The following is a 22,807-nucleotide window of genomic DNA, read 5'->3' on the forward strand; positions in this document are numbered from 1 at the left end:
TCAAACCAAACCACATTTATTTCATCAGTCACGAGTGCAAATATAGCAACAAGTCAGTTCAGCAAATTACAACACACAGAGAAGAATGTAATGTAAATGCTAAGTACACTGACAGACCAACTTCAAAAGAGCAGCAAAAAACAAGTTTCTTCCAATAAAAACTTCTATTCTTTTTGCCTGTAATCTAAAATAACATAATAAATCTAAATCAGGAATGTCTCTGCTAACTCATGTTTAGCCAGATATTCTGTTATTAACGCTTCGCATTATCCAGTGTGCAAACGGCCTGTCCAAGCTTCTTATTAACAGACGTTTTGGTTTTAAGCAACTTTTACCCAATATTTAAATAATACAGTGCTGATACCAGTTAATATGTTCTGCTATTTGATATTACAAATTTAAGAATATATATTTAAAAAAACTAAGTCCAATTTAATATATAATTCTGCCTGGATCCAAAGTGGGCAACATTAAAGATAAAACTGAATTTTTTTATTATTTTTTTTTCCAAAAAACAGACACAAGTCGTCTCAGGGTTTTTTGCACCATCTTTAAATCTGTAGTTAAAATATATGAAGTACTTACGTATAAAATAGAAAGCATTCCCATTAGGAATTAGCTGCTACCACTTAGTAGCCAAGGAACAAGATTTATGCTTAACACCCGATCACTATTTTGCTTTACAGAAAAGCAAAAATTGACTACCAATATTAGCATCAGAATTTTTACACTGGAAATTTAGTTAGCCTTCTTCTTCATTGTGAGTTGTTGCTTCTTCTCTTTTTCTTTATAGGCAATGAATTGAGAGTCTGTACCAAAGATTCTGTCCCACCACGTGAAGGTTGAAGCGTAATTGCCGATAAAGTTCATGTGATGGAAATCATGAAAACGGGCCCCAGCATAGAAAGGAACCAAATGAAGAGGGTTCAGTGGAACATCGTAGCCACTAAAGGGGAGGGGAAAAAAAGGAAAAGCAATTATAGCGAGGATTTTTCCCAGATGTGAACCACAAGGTAAGACACTTCCTTTTTGTTCTTATAAAATAATAAGATTTTTTTGGTATTATAAGGCCCTAAGGTATTCACTGTAACACTGGCTTAAATAGGAAAACAAGATCCCTCTTATCCTAGCCAAATGCTTCTGTAAACTATCCCACAATAGCTTTGGCACTTGCTGACCTTTTCAGCTCACTGTATCAGGCAGCACAAAAAAATTTAAGCGAGTGACCTAAAAAATTCACAGTGGCTGACTTCACAGCTTTAACTAACTCAAGAGTGATGTTAGGAAGGAGGAACAAGAAATAACACTGTATTTTAGTGACAAGCTATGAACATCACCTCAGCTGCTCATCAAACAGCATCTCAAATCAAGCACAATTATAGTGTTTCTACTCTTATTTTCAGCTTACTGCAAGTTCTTCAAATGTTGAAAATTCAAAATATAAATGCAAGTAATATTAAAACCTGGACAGTTTGCTTATAGGGATTTCAACTCTCTTGCTCAGTAGTACTGGAAAGCATCTTACCACCACCTAGTGGGGAGACTGCAAGGTAATTGGTTATAAACACCTCATGTGGATAACAAACTAAAATGACAATTATCGAGGGAGATTCATATTTTGCATCAAGTACTTTATGATATGCACAACATACACTTCTCAGTCTACAACCAATATATAACCAAACCAGCAACGAGGTGCTGTATAGCCTAAAGTTTCTCTCATCCAGGAAAACTGGCTGACAGAGCATTAAATGGAAAGAATTCTTGGCTAGAATATCAAATTTTTTAAATTATTTTTGGTGTTCTATTATGCTTAGGAACACTCAAACACCAAATATCAAAAGCCAGACATCCTAATGAGGCTATCATGCCTTCAATGCTCAAGATGGTCTAGCTGACAGTCTACACTCTTCTAATCAGCAAGATTTACCACCTCAAAACAGAAAACAGCGTTAACTGTTCAGGTTGTGCCACTCTTTCTAAGATGCATAAAAGCATTTCAGTACAAAACAAACAGTAGAGGTCAGTGAAAGAGACAGGTAAGTTTAAGACAGACTTGGGGAGAAGAGAAAAAGCAATTACAAAAAACCAACGAGGATTTCACCTGTGTACGTCGATGGTTTCCATCAAGCGACATATTACCCATGCCCACAGAAGAATCACATGGTTACAGAAAACAACAATTCCAATAAAAAAGCCAGTTCCAAGGATAAGTGTCTCCAGAGGATGTGCATATTCTGCTTGCATTCCAAATGGAGACTAGAAAGAGATAACAGACAGGAAAACAGTCACCATTTTCAATTTTACACACCCCAAAACAGAATCAGCATTTTGTGGCACTCTCCCTCCCCTTCCCATTACCCCACAAGACTAAAACAAGACAAAGGGAATGATGGTGTGGGTAAAGGAAGTGGTTTGACTGAGCAAGGGCCTTAACACAAGTGTTCAGCTCCTCACTGAGCTGAACAAGGTCAGAAGGATTATGACTGCATTAGTAATTCCAAACACTTCACTACTTGTTGAAAAGTTGCAAACTTTTATTTAGGCTAACCATTACCCAAGACCTAAGCATTATTTCAGGAATATTAAAAGCATTTGGGAAGCTCCTATCGGCTTTGCTATACATCCAGTCTTGCAAACAGAAGAAAGAAGGAAGCCAAAATATTCTGAGAGTCAAGATATACTTAGAAATTTATTTTTAACAATAATTTAAAAGCACCCCTCATCTTTGACAATTTTTAAGATAAATTCTTACCGTTCAAATATTATTGTGAGATTGAAATAAAACATGTCCTTTTCTTTATATATACATATATTTAAAAATAGATATATGTACACACACACAACCCCACAGTTGAAAACAAATTTGTTTTCCAAATAAAGAAATTCCATACAGAGTTTTCAAAAGTAGACTACCACAGAAAGATAATAATTGGAGAAAATAATTAATCTAATGCTCAAGGTTATAACAATTTGATTATAAGAAAAACACGGCTGTTCCGGCGGGAGCGCTGCCGGGCGCTGCCCGGCTCACAACAGCGCCACCTGCAGCCCAGTGCGGCTCATTGCCTCAGTGCCAGCTCCAACACCGCTAATTGCGGAACCACCCAAAATACCTCTGCGCTTATTGATGCAGCGCCACACAGCTGGCTGTACTGCTTCCAGAGGCACACATCCAAGCTGTGATCCTTCCGGGAATCATATCTGCACGCACCCAGGCCACGTAGGAGCCACCTGTCTGGACTGTACTGTGGGGATCTGCGTGCTCTGGGTAACACCCCAGAGGTGGTGGAGAACTGACCAACAACTAAAACCAGAAACCTACCACTTCCTGCTCCCCTAGCAATCAAGCACGTAACACACTTCTAAAAGCTTGCTTTCACCTAGCTCAACAGATATGATCAAACTTCAAAAGCGCTCATTGAGTGCCACCTTTCATCCCTTCAAATGAAGTAAAACTACAGGAGATGTTTTCAGAAACAAAATGGATGACTGTTCTTGACAAAGAGCTCAAGAAAAGACATCTATTCTATTGTCAAAGGGATGTAAAATTCTTAAGTCTTTCAAATAAGACCTTTAAATAAGTTATATGAAACTGCACACACTAAAAACTATTAAAAAATAATTAAGGGATACATACAACAAATTCATGGTGAACCTTGTGGATATACTTGTATATTCTTTTGTGATGCAGCAACCTATGCAGGAAATAGTGCCAGGCATCTTCAATCACTGCGCATCCAAAACACTGGGCAACCAGAACATACCTTTAAAAAGCAGAAGAGCTATTAGTTATAAAGCATACTACGAGACAGACAATCTCAAAAGATAAAATAGTTTATATACTAGTAAGTGGGAAATGTTTACATATATTACTGATGGAATAACAGTGCATTGACACTACCTCTGTAACATACCAAAAATATGAATTGCCAAACACATTAGTCCTTATACCTATCAGCTCATCTGTTGATACGTAGAAGTGAACTAGCAAACAGCATAACAAACTGTCATTTCAATACTATGGTCTAAAAAGAACATCTGTAGACTGTGTAAGATGTAGAGACAAAAAACACAAAGCTGCATTCAGGTATCCAGATGGAAAATAAATTTCCAAGAAACGTGAGCTTCTGTTGTAAAGAAGAGCTACTGAATAAAAAACAACAAACCAGACAAAAAGGCATTTATAACTAAATCAATTTTGTTTAAAAGTCTATCAGTTTAGTGCAAAAAAGGAGAACGTGAAGCAGGTGGTACCTTCTCTCCCTCGAGGAACGCACTGCTGCTATCATATAAAACAAGGTGGAAAGAAGAAACACTTAGGAGGAATCAAAAAATGAAAACAATCCAGAAAGCCCAATATTTAACCCACGCCATCGTGAATCTTGCTTTGCTTCCACAGGCTCCCTCCTAACCCCGCCTTCTTCCAAGTATTAGAGCAACTTGGGGCCATTTAAAAAAAGATTTAGGAAGTTTGTCCTGGTTTGAGGTAAAACAGAACCGACTTTCATCATGGGCCAATCCAGCCCAAACCACGACAAAGCTCTAATTAGTTTTTATAGCAGTTAAGCATCAACAGAAGCATGATTAACAGACACAGTTTACATCACCAAAAAACTATTGTGTATTAGAGTTCATGACATTTGTTAAATATTCTGCCTCCAACTGTATGTAACTCAGCATCAACATGCAAGAAAAATCTACCTACCATCTAGGCATCTCTTCCCACTCATACGGAATGTTAAAATACTCTGTGAAGTAATAGGTGCCACAAATCAGAGGAAGCTGAATGAAAAAGTGATTGAAGAGGAGCGTTTTGAAACACTTCCACTGCTTTTCCCATGTTTCTGGTTTATCCTGAGAAGAAGCAAAAAGAATCAGTTATGTTATGTATACTTCTACTGCACATAATTGAAGTATTGTAAAAATTACTTTGGAGGCAGTTTCATTTCACCTTAGAAGACAGACAGCAGGTCCTCCAATAATAGAAATTAACTGGGCAACACAAACTGCATGGGATTGGATTCAGTGCTGGCTTTCTGTAAAATTTAAAGCAAGCCTCTCTCAACAGAAGTTGTCTTTGCCAGTCACCACAAACTATTCTTGTCATTTCAGTGTTTGCAATTAGCAGAAACATTTCATATTCAACAGTTTAACACAAATCAAAGTTTGATTTTCTTAATCGCACCACAGAATGTGTTTCCATAACTAAAATAATACAAAGAAAAGCTGAAGATACAAGCTTGTGAAGAAATAAGTTGTTTTGAAAACACACATTTTTGCACGGAGACATTTTACTAATTACTGTAGTAATTTCAGAAGCTGGTATTATTAGTTTCCAATTCATATTATAAGGAATGGGGGAAAAACAATCATCTTTGGAAACTAGATATGCCTTTGCTACCAATTTGGAACGTGCAGTCCATCCTAGGCTTTCTCCACTGTTAAAGTACTTCAAAATCCTTTCAAGAGGGTGTATATAGAGATACTTTGAAAGAGACACCTGCTGTTACATAAACACACCGTGTAATTCTTTCATAATACCACGATACACATCTATCACCAGATGTTGCGATTCTGCCATACCTTCCCCTGCTGATATATAAACTTACATGACAAAAATTTAACTTTACTAACATAAAGACTGACACACCCTTTTCTTTTTTATACCACCATGGTGGAAAGGTTACCCTCCCTCAGAAAAATCTCCTTTTCTTCCCCCAAATCCCCTTCGCTTCCACTCCTCAAACACATTGTAATTTTGCTCTGTCACTTTCAGGGTGTGCACAGTGATAGAGGAAATGGGGTCATATAAATTGGAAACTAGGAAACTGCAGTTATATGCTCTACTTCACCTATTCAAAGACAAATCAGGAAGTCTGTAGTTCACAACTTTGTCTTACCTGCTGAATTTTATACTTTTGCATGTACGGTATAAACTGAAAGACAAATCCAGGTACACAGAGCAAGAAGTATGAAACTTCATGAACTATAAGTGATCCCCAAGTTGCAATCTGGAATTTTGTGTAGTTATCCAGCATGTAATTCCAGGCATTTTTAAATGGTTGCTGCAAGGGATTGTCAGGCAAGAAAGAGTCTATATATTCCACCGCCAGATAAGCAGAGTTCAAGATATTAACGCTGTCGTTCATCGCCATTGTTCAAACATAAAGCATCACAATTACAGTTCTTCTGCAGTTGTCTATAAGGAACCTGCAAATTTTGAGAAAAATTGAATAAACAGCAGTTAAACTTCAGAAAAAAACCCCAACATTCCTATCTCAGTTGCTACCTAGTTCTAAAGTAAATGCAAGGAAGAGAAGGAAAAGGAAGCGAAAGACAGATCCTCTTCCTACAGAATAGTGCAAAAGAACAAGCTCAAGCCTGGTTTGAGAGGCAAATCAATTTGAGAGGCGATCAGCTCTCAAGTCTTGAGATTAGGTCAAGGGAGCAAAAGGATAAAGAAATATTAATTATTACCCAATTTTATTTCAAGTGTTTTGCAGGATAATTGTATTCTGCACTAAAAGAGTACAGAAAGGTTCAAATCAGATATTAGAAATTAAATTAACTGTGAACTCCTGATTACTCAGCCTCATAGCTGTGAGCCAGAATCCATACAAACTACATCAACACAGCAGACTGCCTTTAGGCTGCAGCAGGCTTGAGGCAATCCACTTTTCCATAAGTAAGACAGTTTTTCATCACAGCTCCCAAAAACACAGAGGCAGCGTTCCCGCAGGTGCTCAGAGCTGCCATTTCCACAGAGGAGGCTGCTTGTTCGTTTGGGTTGGAAGGGACCTTCAAAGATCATCTGGTCCAACCCTCCTCCCACAGGCAGGGACATCTTTCGCTAGATCAGGTTGCCCAATGCCCCATCCAACCTGACCTTAAACACTTCCAATGATGGGGCATCCACAACTTCCTGGGCAACCTGTTCCAGCATCTCACCACCCTCAATTGTACAAAATGTTGTCATTATGTCCAAATTAAACCTATCCTTTTTTAGTTTAAATCCACTGCCCACTGTGTTGTTGCTACAGGCATTGGCAAAAAGTCTTTCTCCATCTTTCTTATAAGCTCCCTTTAAGTACTGGAAGGTTGCTATAAGGTCTCCCCGGAGCCTTCTCTTCTCCAGGCTGAACAACCCCAGTTCCCTCAGCCCCTCTCCACAGGCCATGTGCCCTCTGACCATTTCTCGTCCCTCCTCCGGAGCCCCTCTAACAGCTCCACCTTCCACCCCAAACCGCGCTGTTGCCCGCAGCCCAGGGGAGGCCGGGCAGTCCCCGGTGGGCACACTCAGCCTAGGCCCGACATCAGTGCCGCACCAAGCTCGGTATCCAACCGCGCTGGTTACCGTTTTTCCTTCTTAGCAACAGCACCGCGATGCTGCCGTTTCACATTAACAGCAAATTTACTGCAGCAGGCACCATTCCATTAAGGGCCAACACACCGCGGCAGGTGCCGAGGCAGCTCACGCACCCCGAGCTCCCGGAGCGAGGGGCACACGCGAGGCCGCTCACCCTCCCGAAGAGGCGGCCGAAGGACCAGAGGCGAGGCCACGCCCGGATCAGGCTCGTCCGTCCCGTCCGGCCCCTGAGAGGAAGCGGACGGCCCCTGCCACAGGCCGCCGGCGGGCAGCGCCCACAGGCCGGACGGCAGCGGCTACACGGGGGATGCCCGGCCCAGTGCCACCCGCCCGCGCAGCCCGGGGTGGCGCCGGTAGAAGCCGTGCAGGCGGCCGGGGACAGCGCTCCGGCAACAGCAGAGGGACCCCTAGGCCTGGCCGCGACCACCCGCCCTCCGCGCCCCCTCACCTGGACGGCGGCCCCTCACGCCGCGTCGGAAGCGGCAGCGGCAGCGCCCGTCGCAGCAATAACAACCGCCGGGGCCGCCGGCAGTTCAAGTGCGCCCTCCCATTGGCCGCCCAGCAACCCCCGGCGCGGCCTCCATTGGCTGGCGGGCAGCGGCGGCGGAGAGTCAGGCGTGAGGAAGCTGCAGATCCCGCGCGCCCATTGGCTGAAGGGGTGGAGTGAGGATAGTGAGACCTGGGCGCGCGGCCAATGAGGCGGGAGGGAGGCCGGCTGACGTCAAAGACGTGATGAGGAGGAGACCGGTGCCCGAGGCGGGGCGGGGCGGCCCTTCCCTCGCCGCGGGGCCCTGGAGCGGCGCCCCCGCCCCGCTACACGCCGGCTGCCAGCGCGGGGCCGGGCGGCTGGACCTGCCGAGAAACAGTCGCAGGAGGAGGAGGAGGAGGAGGGAGGAGGAAGAGCGCTGCCCGCGGGGGCGGCGGCCGGTGCGAGGGAAGGGCTCGTTGCCGAGGGGAGGCCGCGGTTGACCGTTACCTCCATCCGCGCTGCGCCTGACGCTTCTCTGACGGGAGCCGCGGGGCTGCGGGGCCCACTCGCCCTCTTCTCCAGGGAGCAGCTGCGGGGGCCGGGCGGTGGCCGAGACATCGGGGTACGACATGGGAGCAGCGGCCCAGAGCCCGTGCGTGGAGTGCGGTGTGGTGCGGGCAGAACGCTACCAATAACGCAAATGAACAATCCAAATAAAACGCTTCTAGTGAAACCTGTTGCAGCCCAAACCCAGAACGCGCCACACGCTGTCAGCGGTAAAATCCAGTCACACCCATTTCATTTCAGCGTCAGCCAAAAAAAGACATCGTTCTCAACCATCACACTAGTTCCGCAGCTCGGACACACTGGAACATGAGAGGGGGCCGCTGCCTTAACTAACCAAAAACCAAAGCTTCCAGAAAGAAACCAGCAGCAAACCAGTGGTATTTACATGACCAGTCCCTAAATCTTAATAATTCTTCCCATTTTGCTTGCATTCGGATTTTTAGAACACCGGCTTCCTCCGCCTGCCCCCCCGACTCCCTAAAAAAATCCATCTCCACTGACGTCAAGGTTACTTGGTTTGAGACTCGCATGGAGAAACACAAGTTTTAAGCGACTTGGTGGCATTAGGAAACAATTACAAACTTTTATTTGAAGAAAATGTCTCAAATATGACAATAACTTTGGTCATGTTAAAAGAAGGCCATCCAAGAATGAATAAAAATGAGCTGGTTTATAAGCATGGCCACATACAGTATATTCAGATATTAGCTAATAGAAGCTAAGATTACACGCATAAATAGGCCTTAGTACCATGCAAGTTCAATGCAATTTCATACATTCATTATAAATTTTAAGTTAGTTTCATGCCAAATCACCTTTTGGATAAAAAGGTAAGAAAGAAGTAACATCTAAATGTGACCAAAAATTGAACAGAAAAAAAAGTCATCAGTACAGACAACATTTTTATTAAAAAGATCTTGAAATTACACCTGTTAAAGAAGTGTTATACCATCTCTTTTCTCTCCTTCAGTGGGAATTAGTAGTGTTAAGCATTGTTACATATCAAAAAATACAACTCTGTTTTACAACATAGTACTGGCATATTCAAAGTACTGTGCCAAATTATAAATAGTAAAATCAGGTTTTGAAGTATTTCAATAGAAAGCAACATAGGCTCACACAAACATATGCACGTATTATAGTTATGTAACAAAAGTTTTATAAAAGGAAACATTTACCCCATGCCAGCTTGAATTACTGAGGTGGGATTCAATACCTACTATGAAGACTGACAGTTCATTTCTTTTAAATATGTTTATTAGTCTCTGGAAAAAATAAGACAAAAATTTACTTTCACCAGAATACACACCATTCTTCACTGACAATCCGTTTCTCAGTCATGACTGACACAAGTCTGTCGTTATGAAAGTGGCTTTTGTTTTTTTCAAAGACCTTGCAATAAAAAAAAGAAATGGTCCACTAGACTTCAAAAATTCAATCAACTTCTGCTCAACTGCAGAATAATCCTACGCCTTGCTTCTACCTAGAGTAATCTTCGTCATCTGTCATTGTAGACAGTCACATCTTCCACTGTGACTCAAGGTGCAGCTACAAGTAGAGAAGTGCTTAGAGAGAGTACTCAGTCACTTCAAATACACTTGTTGAAGACTGCTTCTAGTGCATAATCAAGTTGAAAATCCCTTTACTGATCATAATGGTTTGTCAATAACTGTAACACCTAGAGAGAGGAAAGAAAAAGGCATAAATCTTTAGGTGGTATTTAAAAAGAAAAAAAAAAATCAAGAACACGAAAATCAAGTTTTAATATAATACCTTGCAACTAGTATAATATCAAAAAACTGTGCACCAGCATCAGTGTTCTTATTTTCCCTAATTTTTCTCTGACACAGTTGTCTGAATCAGTGCAAAGTTCTGAGAGTTTCTGTGATTTGAAAAAATTTGCCATTACTCAAATTTAATTTTGTTATCAGTGAAATACATCCTTAACGTTCACTTAAAGAACTCATTTGAAAAACTGCAATTACTGAAGGAAAAGATTCCTGAAACGGCTCTTGTTTTCTGTATTTCAAATCCCAAAGAACTTCAGAATTGGACCCACATAGACGGAGACAACAAATCTCTTTTATATAAGAGAGGCCAGGTCATACCAGAATCATCTTTCTGACTCACCGTTTACATGCTAAATTCCTTTTGATTACAGTTTAATACCATCTTTTTCCTTGTAGTGAATAATTGTTTGAAGTCATCATTCAAAACATACCATCAGATTTCTTCATACCCTTTCTAGTGTTTTAGGTTTTACCTTAGGACTTTATGTGAATGCTTTGTCAAATTTCTTATCCCAGCTTTTATACTGTAAAAAGTCTGTTAAAAAAAAAAAAATCTGTACACATTACCTGCATAGCTTCTTCCTGTACTCATACAAGATGACACAACTGTCCATTTATCAGTTGTTGGATTATAATATTCCACTGTTGATAAATTACAGGATCCATCATCTCCTCCAACTACATACAAGAGACCATTTACAGCACAAACACCTTAAAAAAAGACAGGAAACAAATGTGAAAACTAGTAATTGGCTTGTTAACCCCATAAAAGCATGGTTTATATTATGTGACATCATGAAAGCAGCAGAAACCCAGGAACATTCCATTTGCACTAAACAATATTATCACTATTTTAAAGCAACTGTTGCATATACCTGCATTCCTTCTGCACATGTTCATGTCTGCAACCTGCTTCCATGTACTGGCCACAGGATCAAACACTTCAACACTTTTTCTTACCAAAGGTCCGTCATGACCACCTACCGCATACAATAAATTGTTTAACACACCAACACCTGTGAACATATGAAAATACTCAAAATTAACCAGGGAATGGTTTGACTGACACAAAGGAGAAACAGCAAATATGTCCACTAACACAAATCCACATCAGGAACTATTTCAGAAAAGATTTGAGTCAGGATGCATTAAAGCAAAAAGACAGTAACTACAGCAAGACACGGATAAAATGTCTCGTTTGCCTGTCTACCATATCGCAGCACACAAAGAACAGAGCTGTTCTGCAACAGAAGATTTAGAAAATTTTGGATGCAAAATGATGTGCGGGAAAATGAGGATTGTTGAAATTTAGGTCTAATTAAAAGTGACAGTAAATGAGACAGTGTGCTCAGCCAGCATAACAGAAATCTGACAAGATGATAAAGCGCAAGTGAATTTTTAGAAAGAAAATACTGAGATACAGAGGAGAAAAGCTGAATGGATAGACATTATACAGTAGGGATATTTCCACTGAAGTGCTGGAATACCTTTTAAACATATGTATGAAACAAAAGTGAACAAAGCGAGCACTTTGCTCCTCCAGGGTGTGAAGGAGAACACCAAGGTTCCTTGAACCAAGCATCAGTCATCAAAACATCCAAAAGGATATTAAAGGATCTCCTGGTCTCTTTTACTCCTAGGGTTTCCTTCACTTTACAACAAAAGTTTATCAATCTCTAAACTTGGGATGAAGGAATAAATAAAGCTAGTCTATATCTACTTGCTAATTGGGCTGCATCTATTGAAAAGATGATAACAGGGGAAACAGAAAGTAAAGTCTATTTATTTATTCTTCAACTTTATAAAGCACCATTAGAACCCAAACACAACAGATTTCAGAAATGCAGGGGGGTTTTCGTATTAAAACTTGTGAGTGATGGACCATCTGAAAAAAGACAACTGAAAAAATACTATGAAAGTACATTGGAAAATCTAATGTGTCACGTTTAAGACTATGAAACGCAAAGCTGAGATACAGATTTGCAAATATAGTTCTTAAAGGGTTTTATGAAAAGGGCACAGCTTAACATCTTGATTAAAGGGAAACAAAAAATATGAATGCAAAAGATCAGTTAAGTCCTTCAGAGAAAAAAAATGCTGGGTTAAAAAAAGAACCCCGAGACCTTAACAGCGAGCTGAAGTATCTTTGAAAACACATCACTAATATTATATGTAAGAGCCATTCCTATATGGGAGAGAAATTATTCCTGCTGAAATAACTAAATTTTCTTATTAAAAAGACAGTTTTTAATTATTAAAGGAAGATAGAAAGAAACATGGAAGAGTTAATTGGTACTGTAAGTGTGAAAAATAGCATCTTAATAGGAGACTGCTTTATAAATCATGCTATCTAGTGCTCTATTGGTGATATTCACTACTAATGTTTCCCCATATCCTTCCCAGTTAATTTAATTCTTCTTTTATTGCTATTATTTCTAGCTCTCATGTCACAGTATAGTGTGACAGCTTTTCTTTCTCCCACTCTGATCACACTTTAGACAGGATTAAATGGGATAATGCAACATTCATTTTTTGTGCTATTAAATATTACAGAGCGAGAAGGAGGGCTAAGATTTTTAGTTTAAATGTGATGTGATATAAAGCCCCCCACCTGGGCTTTCTGTATAGTTATCAACCTTCTTATTCAGTGTGTAGAGTTTTCCCTCTGCCACATTGCCATTTTTAATTTGATAGCTCCTTATTTTTAATAATGTCCTCCATTCCTCTTTGGTGCTTTGTTTTCCCTCAATCCCACACCCAGTTTCCAAATCCTACCTTATTTCTTGCTCCTTCCGTCTGTATCCTCTTGTTGCTGTCTTCTGAGTTCTCCTTTTTTTGTTAATTTTTCTTTCCTGCCCATTTTTCAGGACCCTGTCTTATATGTGTCATCCCTCCCAAATGGCCTATATCTGGATCTGAAGTTCCTCATCCCAATATGTTGCTGGAAACAGATCTGTCCCCGTATTGATCAACTTAGAAGCAGTTGGTACTAAAGAAAAGTAACTGAGGGTTAACCTCTGAAGTTGCTTTTGAATGAAGCTGAAGCAGTAGGAATAGAAGAGATGGGCTTAAGTTCCTTGAGATGACTAGAGATCCAAAGGTTTAATACAGGAACAGAATTCTCTTCAGTTAGCACCCATAACGCCACCAGGACTGATTGCCAGTTGAAACAGTTCTGGTGGTTTTGGCTGTTTGGCCACTATACCCAAGCTCAGTCAACAGTCATGATTTTCACATTATCACCCACTCCTCCCACACACAATATAATTTTCCATGTATTTAAATAGAGTGGCGCAGAAGAATGTTGATTATTTTACTCAATTATATGAGTCTGAAATAACTGACTACATTTATTTTTCCTCTCAGGTTTTTGGTTTTGGTTTGGGGTTTTTTGGGTTGTTTTTTAACTTAGGGGACAAGGTAAAAGGCAGCAGAGAGTTGAGTAAACACAGTCCTGAACTCTGGCACAAGATCCCAGTAGTTACTATGTCTAAGGCACTAAATTTCAGAGTTGTAGAAGCAACTCAATATTTAAAAAAAAATTATCTGAAAATATCTAGCATATAGATAGGCTACACGCACAATGATATTTTGCAAAACCAGAGTATTAAAAAAAAAAGCTGAGATAAAATGGGTGTGCAGGCAGCTTGCAAAATTAAGCTTTGTCACAACCCACAAACACTATTTGTCTTTATAATGATACTTCTAATTTGCCCATTTTATACAAATATTTTCCTCAAGACTTGCCAATATTAGGAGTATTTAACAATACTTTTATACAAATATTTTCCTCAAAACTTGCCAATATTAGATAGGAGTATTTAACAATACCCTTACTGCAACTCTGGCCAGTTTTTAGTCCAGAATTTACTTCCAAGATGCACAGACTGAGTAACTAGAAGTTTCACAAGACAACTTTTTTGAGATACAGTGTATCATGTTTCCTTCATTAACATCATAGTTTTAGTTTAGAAACAAAAATCAAAACATTACTTTTAGCAATAAGAGATACATCATCTTGCTGATTTTATAAGAATATAATGGAATTATCACAAAGTAAATATCTTAATTTTAGTAATGACTTTAATATTTTTATATATTTATTTTGAAATAATTTGGACTTAATTTAAACATCACTTCACAGATTTAAAACTGTTCAGAGTTATTAAAGAATAATGGAAGGGAAGATGAAAAGTTCAGATAACTATTAATCATCTACTGTGCATACTAGAAGTCCATCCAGTTTTATTTGTAGCAACATCTCTTCCAATTATGAAGCACATTAATTCAATTACCAGTAGATATTTGAAGGGTGTTGCTAAAAAGCACCATTGAGCACTTGGCAAAAAAGTGACTTAAACAACTAAAAAAATAAATGTAGAAAAGTAATAGCATGCAATTTGACTTGAAAAAGTCCATGGGAATGCATCTAGAGAAATAAAACAACTTCTGCAAGTTGAAAAAACCTGAAGTACCAAAAGACAAATAGAGGACAGTGAACAGTAAATGAGGTTTGAGTCCATAATATAAATAGATAATGAAAATGCTTAAGTCAATTTGGAGCTGTGGAAGCATCATTTCATTAAACAAAAGCGGAATAGCACAGGCACTTTTGATGTCTTTAAAGAGAAGTATACATACTCAGAATCACAAGAAGGAAAAAAAACTCCATGAAAAAAATAAAGAAGGGATTTTTAAGATTATAAAGAAATAAATGGATATACCTTGGCTAAACGATAAGGAAGGATAACATGTAGTAGCCTATACATATCCAAAGGATGTAAACACCGGGTGATGAGAAGAATTACTGAAGATGAAACAAAGGGTAGATAAGCGGAAGAAATAGGATGAAACCAGCAATACAAACTTAAGAATGAACAAGGACAAAATTGCCTGCAGTGAATCTGAATGCAGAACAAGTCCTCCAAAGAGGTGGAAATCTAGTCACGATTCACATGTAAAGTCAACCTGAAAACACTACTAGAAAAATCAGTGCTACACTGGCAAAGAGATATCTTTGAAGAAATTACTTTTTTTCATCCTGGCCATCTAGATTTTGATACTTCAGTATTTAGGTGATACTAAATTGATTGTCACAAACCATGCATATTAGTCTGTATGTTAAAAACATCAGAAGTTATGGGAAGAAGAAGAATATGGAAAGTATGAAAAAGCAAGGAAAGATATTTACTATTAACAGACTGAGCCTTACTCTGTAGGACAGTGTTGTATTTATAATCTGCAATACATCAGCCATCTAAAACTAACACATTCCATTAGACTCAGACTTTAGCTTACCTCTTATAGATACATTTTAAAACCACAAACTTGTCTCACTTTTACAAGGATAGTTGATTCTTGTCCACTCACCTGCTCCACTCCGTCTAGTGCTCATTTCTGCAACGTAGGTCCACTCATTTGTATTAGCATCATAGCATTCTACTGAACTAAGGCACTGACGTGACGCCCCATCGTAGCCACCAACAGCATACAGTTTACCTGGAAGGGTAACCAACAGAAACCTACAAATTTCTAACGCACACAGACTGTACTGGTACACAGGCTGAGGGAAAGCCACCACTCTTTGAATCAGCTGCTGGTCAGTACCTGTCATCAATCAGTTACTGAGTTTCTATTTTTTTAAATTGTTTAAGATAGTACACTATAGTTCTTGTCATTTTTAGGATGTAAAAGACAGCCAGTATCTAAAAGAACAACGCGAGTCAAAAGATTTTTGAATTGCCCAGCTGAAATACAAAGGTACTTTACTCTGTTTTTAATTAAGAATTGTTCAAAAGCAAGCTAATTTAAGTATGTCCAACACCGGAAGCTCGCAAATAGGCTTCCTAGAAATAAGAAAAATTCAGATTAAAATTTTTTTTTACAGTCTGCATTTTCAGATCGGAAACAGCAGTGGTTCCTATGCAGTTAAAACACACACCTAAAACTGTTTTAAGACCCAGGAGCCAGCCCAGGTCTGCATTGTGCAAGTGACATCCAGGCTATTCACCACTGAGCTGACTTGAAAGTCAGCAGTTTTCCAGGCATTGTCCTTGAGATCATCCCCAGCATGAGACCAGCAAAGTCAACCACAGATAACAGAGCTGACAGTAGTGCAATGCTGTATCACTAAAGGCCAATTTATAAGTAATTGGGCTCTTTAGCTTTGCTTACATGCGTAATCTAGAGCATGCATGCTTAGCCAGATTTTCCTCAGTTGGCCTCAGGCACAGCTGAAACTCTGAAAAAAAATTTAAAACAACTATGCTAAAAGCTGGTCAAACCCGAGTAGAATGATTATGTATTGTTCGTACCATTTGAATTACAAGGTTGAGCAAAAACATAAATCTGAAGTATGTTTACAAAAGTGAGAAAAGGTAGTAGAGAAATGATTGCATTCCTCCCTCCCTCGATCTTTTTAATATCATTTGTCGACTTACCTCCAACAACACCTACACCAACACTACTTCTTCTTGTGTTCATTGGAGCTACATGAAACCACTCATTAGTCTTTAAGTTGTAAACTTCGACTGATGATAAACCTATGAAGACAATACAACATTATTTTCTCTATAAATCTTCATGCAACATACTGTCTACCTTCCAGAAAGTTCAAATTATTTCTTTTTAAGGACTGTTAATTCGACCAGCAAAGTCAGCCACAGATAACAGAGCTGACAATAGTGCAGTGCCAATTTATAAGTAATTGGGCTCTCTAGCTTTGCTTACATGCGTAATCTAGAGCATGCATGCTTAGCCAGACTTTCCTCAGTTGGCCTCAGGCACAGTTGAAACTCTGAAAAAAAATTTAAAATGCTAAAAGCTGGTCAAACCCAAGTACAATGATTATGTATTGTTCGTACCATTTGAATTTTTCCTCAGTTGGCCTCAGGCACAGCTGAAACTCTGAAAAAAAATTTAAAACAACTATGCTAAAAGCTGGTCAAACCCGAGTAGAATGATTATGTATTGTTCGTACCATTTGAATTACAAGGTTGAGCAAAAACATAAATCTGAAGTATGTTTACAAAAGTGAGAAAAGGTAGTAGAGAAATGATTGCATTCCTCCCTCCCTCGATCTTTTTAATATCATTTGTCGACTTACCTCCAACAACACCTACACCAACACTACTTCTTCTTGTGTTCATTGGAGCTACATGAAACCACTCATTAGTCTTTAAGTTGTAAACTTCGACTGATGATAAACCTATGAAGACAATACAACATTATTTTCTCTATAAATCTTCATGCAACATACTGTCTACCTTCCAGAAAGTTCAAATTATTTCTTTTTAAGGACTGTTAATTACTGTGCAAAAGGCACAATCCTTTAGATAGTCAATTATAGTCAACCCATCCTGGTGCCTGAAAATGGGTAAATTCATGAAAGCTTTTATGGAATTTGAAAAATTCTTCCCTGGATTTTTCTTTATTTTCTTTCTTTTCAATTAAATCACAATGCTCTCTCTTATATATGCTTCAGTAATAGTTACTAAGGAAAAGGACCATCTCTGCACAAATGGTTTAATGCATCTCTGAAAGAGAATGAAGAGTGTATATCCAAAGTACTCCCACACGTTCAGAGTAAGCTGTTTGTAACCCTATTCACACTACATGAAAATGCAGAGGTATATTTCATATGCAGATAGGGCAACAGAGACCAGGTAATTTTTCCGTTCACATCTTCCTTCCATGAGTTAAGGACTCTGACTATAAAAACCCACACGTTCAGACTAAGCTGTTTGTAACCCTATTTATGCTACATGAAAATGCAGAGGTGTATTTCATATACAAACAGGACAACAGAGACCAGGTAATTTTTCCGCTCACATCTTCCATGAGTTAAGGACTCTGACTATAAAAGGAATAATAAAGGGAACTTGTTTCTAAGATTCACTAGTCATTAAGCCTAAACTCATAGGCAGGTGCAAACAGTCCACTGTTCAGGCAGAAGGATGTGACCACTAAAGCCCACTCCACACCACAAGATGCCAGGCTACCCTCATGCTTGGTTTCATCACAGCTACCAGGAAAGAGACATTCAAATTTGATACAGTTACGTCAAGAGTATCCAAAGCTAATCAGCAGTGTGTGTGTGAAGGCAAAAATACCTGTACTCCCATCAAATCCTCCCACAGCATAAAGAAGGCCATTTAATACAGCTGCTCCCAGTGTGCTTCTCCGGTCTTGCATATTGGCAACACTTGTCCACTGGTCCTTCACCGGATCATAGGAATCTACTGTGCGGACTCTCAAAGAACCATTGAAACCACCAACAGCATAAACCATGCCTCCCATGTACACCATTCCTAGAGCAGGGAAACGGGGAGGAGAGATGAGCCATTCTGTCTGTCAATTAATTTTATTCCGTACTTTCCTACGTACGTGCTTGATGCAGTTTACAGTGCTCACTACACTGATCAGGCTTTTGACAGTGACCTCGAGCCACGCTTCATCCAGATCAAGCACTAGAATTTCTGACAATTTTTGTTACCAATAGCTCACACTTCCAAATACCATACTTGCTGAATTTCTTCTTGCTTAGGTACCTCAGCTGCTTTAAGATCACACTTTCACAGTTTAAGTATCAGTTGGTCACTTCTTCACATTCTTCATCCCATTCAATAATAAAACAGTATTTTAATAGTAAAATTACTCATTATTATTAGGCAGTAATAGTTAAATTTATTTATCCTCTCTATCTATGAGAGGTAGTAAAGCAGCTTATTCTAGAGATTACAAACTGAAGCACAAATTAAGATCAAGTTATCAAACTTGTATTGTTCGGCATTAGCAAGTAATTAGAATTTTAAGGATGATCACTGAAATCAAGGCTTAGCCCTTCTGTGATAAATAGCTTAAGTACTGTTCCAAAGAACATACAATGCTTTCTATAGATGCCTAAATTCTTAAGCATTACCAACTACAACAAAAAAATAGGCATCATTTACCTGCTCTACATCTTCTGGAAGGCAATTCAGCCACCTGATGCCAGCGTTCTTCTTTAAAATCATAGCATTCAACACTGCGAATTGCCTTTGGTGCTTGCCCTCCAACTACCATCATCAACTAAGAGAGATAATAATATTTATTAATTACTTGTATATATGAGAGCACCTGAAAGATCAAAAAAGTGTTAAAAAATAAAACAAGATTCTGTACAAGAAATAATTAAAGGATGTCTCTGCTAAATAAGAAATTTGTTTCTTGCAAACCAGGCAAAATTCATTTTTTTAAAAACCATGGAATTTGTAACCATTCTGTCCATGGGAAATATCTGAGATAGAAAAGCAGGAAGCAGGTAGAGCCTAGGTAGAGCTCCCAAAGATGGGCAGATTCTGGTGTATTTTCACATCCTGCCCTGACCTCAGGTATGAGAATTCAACAGCTAGGATGTTCAATGGAGCTGTGACTGTCCATCAGAGAAGAGCCTTATCTGGTTCCTTTGAGAGAAATGTGCTAAATGTGAATATCCTATTCCATTAGTGCAGTTGCCATAACAGTACTACGAGACAACTTATTTACTTCATTGGAAAGAAGACAATATCTGATGTTTGTTCTGTTTTCGTCTTCTAAAATGAAAAAAAAAAAAAAAGTACTTATATTTAGCTAAAAATTTAATACATGCCCCAGCTCAGAAGCATCAGTCTTTGTTGGAGATTTTTTGGTTGTTTTTTTTAAACAGGCTTACTTCCGTTCTAACACCAGGCCTATAATTTTATATTTCTCAAATGCTGAGGAACTTACTAAAAAAACTCCTCTTTTTTTTGGCACAGGGCGGGGGGTGGGGTGGGGAAGGCAGTGGAGGTGGGTAGATGGGAGGCTAAAATGTCTATATCACAAGTAGTATGGAATATGAAGTTAAACATTTGTTGTATTTTTGAGATAAATAATTCTGTTACGAAAATTTTTACTGGAATACCCGAAATGATGGTCATGTTTTCACGAAATCTGTTAAAATGGAGTTTGAAGAAATCAGTTAGTTGGAAAAATAAGGGTCTTACTTTTGGAAGGCTAGCCGGTGTTCTCAATTTCGTTCGAGTGCTTTTCATCAATGCTCGTTGCTCAGTTGGCAGCAAGTGATACTTCATAGCTTCAATGAGGTAATCTTTACAAGCACTGCTGTTCTTAACCAATATTTCTTCTTCAACTCTCTGTTTATTAATAGAAGTTTAACAAGGTCTGAGCATGTTAAGGAAGTAAATCACAAATAACAATCTGAAATGTAATAAAGCCTGTGTTATATCACAAAATGCAGATTATTCTTCTTAGATTGTAGTTTAGACATGAATTTATGAAATCACAATATGCAGTCACTAAAAAGCACCAATTATTTAATCTCTTAATTAGTAAGTAGAAGAAACAGTGTTAGGCGAGGTAAATCACTTCCTCACAATCGAGCACATTTCTTGACTTTTCAAATACAGAGAGTACACAACACTTTAAGAAGGAAGTAGGGGAGAAGAATTTAACAAACTAGTAAACCACCCCACAAAAATAAGAAACCACAACAGCAAATCAAAACATAAAAACCCACAAAAGCAAAACAATAACAACCACCAAAAAAAACCCAACAAACAACCCACACAAGTGGAGGAAATTCATATCAGAAAACCAGAATTTCTAAAATAAACACCTACCAACCTGCTACTACACCTGCTAACCAATGCAAGTACCAAACTGATATTTTCAGCCTTAAATATTTGACCTGACACGTACATATTCAAAATGATCATATAAAATTTGAAAGAACGTTCAATATCTGAACCTGGTAAAGAAATGTTTCCTTCATTAGCAAGTCCTAAACAACTTGAACAATAGATTAAATTCTGAAATTTAAAATTCACTTATGAAAAGAAGTGTTGTATCACATATCATATTAAAATGGAAAGCTAACCAGATCTCAGCTAATTGAATCATTCAGATTACTAGTGTAGCATGACAAGTAGTCAGCTAAATATACAAATTACTTATATATGATATCTTCTATGTGGCAATCCCTTATTTGACTCTGTGTGTGTGTGTGCATGTGCGCATGTAATGATGGCTGGCTGTTTGTTTTTACTATCAGTAACACACCACATTACAGTGTTTAAATTTAAAATTATCCATCTATCATTAAAAAAAAGTTAACCGAAATGTTCACATGCAGATGAATTAGTATTCCTTTTTGCTTACCTGAACTAAATACTCGCGGGAAAGCAAAGGCAGCCGAACATGCTCCATCAGGCGTGCCATTAGCTCCTGCCTTACATCTTTGTCATGGTTTACCCACGCTATCACTGCTTCAAATACCTTCCAGGAAACAAACATATGCAAGTCCTTGACTTACAAATTCAGTAGTATGAAAATATCAGTGTGCCTCCAGAAACAGTTTTTGCTTATACTAAAATTCCTAATGTGAGAAGAGGTGAGAGCAGCTCCCATTATTTCCATATTTACCCACTACAAAATTCCAAACAAGCAATAGCCGGTCTCTTTTTATATCACTCCTCTGCTGGTGTGTCAAGGATAGCTGCACTACATTGACAAAATGCACACAATAATTTAATCGATCCTGAAAATCCAATAAAAATAGGTAAACAAACAACACAGCAGAAGGAATATTACAATCTTCATACTTTTCTTTCTTTCTTGGGAAATTGACCTGCCGTATTGTCATCCAAGTGACTTATCATCAGTGAGCCTAAAAGAAGTGAACCCAAGCCTAGTTTCTCCTCTATTGCACAGCAGCTCATCATACACTACAGCATTAAAACCTTAATTATACTCCACAGAAGCAGCATCACATGTATCAAAGTGACAGATCTGGACCTTCAGGGTATTATGGGAACAGCAACATAACTTGGCTCATTGCAGTTTAAGAGATAGTTCTTGGATTCAAATTTTCAAAAAGGTTTTAACATGAAACACTACCTAGCCATACAATTTAGCCTCATTTGAAGAGGTGCTAGTATATCTGTATACTCCTTGGAAAAAAGAAAACCAGAATATTTTAAATTGATCACAAAGAGATTCATAAGCTCAGAATGAATATATCTACAACCTGAAAACCATTACAGGTTCAAAGAGCTGTACTGGGCTCACTGAAGATCACAGAGTTTCAAAAATGGCTTTAAAAGAATGAGATCTAGCTCAAGGTGAGCCAACACATGTTTAAACTCAAGTTTGGTTACACCAAGCTATCTAGCCATCTCCTCTGCAACCCACAGTTGTTCAGTTAGGCTAAACAGCCCATATACAGAGTTTTAATACCTTTGTGGGACTGCTGATGTTAAAGTTAGTAGATGGCATATAACTGCTCTTCAAACTACTATTCTTGAGTTATTTATCCCCTGGTAAACCAAACTCCTTTGTATGTGACTCACAGCATGTGTTCTGTTTATTCTGCTTGAAGATAAGAAGGAATTTCCATTTAATTTAGTTTCCTTTTTTTTTTTCAAGTGCTTTGTGATTTAATACAGTTTTAGGATTTTTAAGAGTTGAGATTAATTTTCATCAACAGACTGACAGTACTTCTGGGAGAAATCCTTATGACTTTCAGGAAAAACCCTTTAAACATGAGCACAATACAAGCTTAATTTCATTAAGGAAACAAAGAACACATCCAAA

The 22,807-nt window shown here is 38.6% G+C and overlaps 2 protein-coding genes across 2 annotated transcripts in view; both read right to left on the reverse strand.

Annotated features, from left to right (window-relative positions):
- MSMO1 (methylsterol monooxygenase 1) lies at positions 1 to 7,968 on the reverse strand. The gene is made up of 6 exons (XM_014944163.1): positions 7,818 to 7,968; positions 5,904 to 6,213; positions 4,709 to 4,857; positions 3,641 to 3,767; positions 2,105 to 2,259; positions 1 to 946 (listed from the first exon to the last, which is right to left on the reverse strand). The coding sequence occupies exons 2-6, from the start codon at positions 6,156 to 6,158 to the stop codon at positions 739 to 741; spliced, it is 894 nt and encodes a 297-aa protein (XP_014799649.1). The 5' UTR covers positions 6,159 to 6,213; positions 7,818 to 7,968; the 3' UTR covers positions 1 to 738.
- Positions 7,969 to 8,959: 991 nt separating this feature from the next.
- The window catches only part of KLHL2 (kelch like family member 2), a 69,187-nt gene continuing 55,339 nt past the window's right edge, over positions 8,960 to 22,807 (reverse strand). The window contains exons 7-14 of the mRNA XM_014944613.1: positions 20,200 to 20,349; positions 19,147 to 19,264; positions 18,307 to 18,504; positions 17,301 to 17,402; positions 15,566 to 15,694; positions 11,071 to 11,211; positions 10,763 to 10,906; positions 8,960 to 10,083 (exon numbers count right to left, since the gene is read on the reverse strand). Coding sequence (XP_014800099.1) covers positions 10,055 to 10,083; positions 10,763 to 10,906; positions 11,071 to 11,211; positions 15,566 to 15,694; positions 17,301 to 17,402; positions 18,307 to 18,504; positions 19,147 to 19,264; positions 20,200 to 20,349 — 1,011 coding nt within the window. The 3' untranslated portion in view covers positions 8,960 to 10,054. The remainder of the gene's footprint in view (positions 10,084 to 10,762; positions 10,907 to 11,070; positions 11,212 to 15,565; positions 15,695 to 17,300; positions 17,403 to 18,306; positions 18,505 to 19,146; positions 19,265 to 20,199; positions 20,350 to 22,807) is intronic.

The sequence above is a fragment of the Calidris pugnax genome, unplaced genomic scaffold, assembly GCF_001431845.1.
Source record: "Calidris pugnax isolate Ruff unplaced genomic scaffold, ASM143184v1 scaffold15, whole genome shotgun sequence".
Classification (NCBI taxonomy): domain Eukaryota; kingdom Metazoa; phylum Chordata; class Aves; order Charadriiformes; family Scolopacidae; genus Calidris; species Calidris pugnax.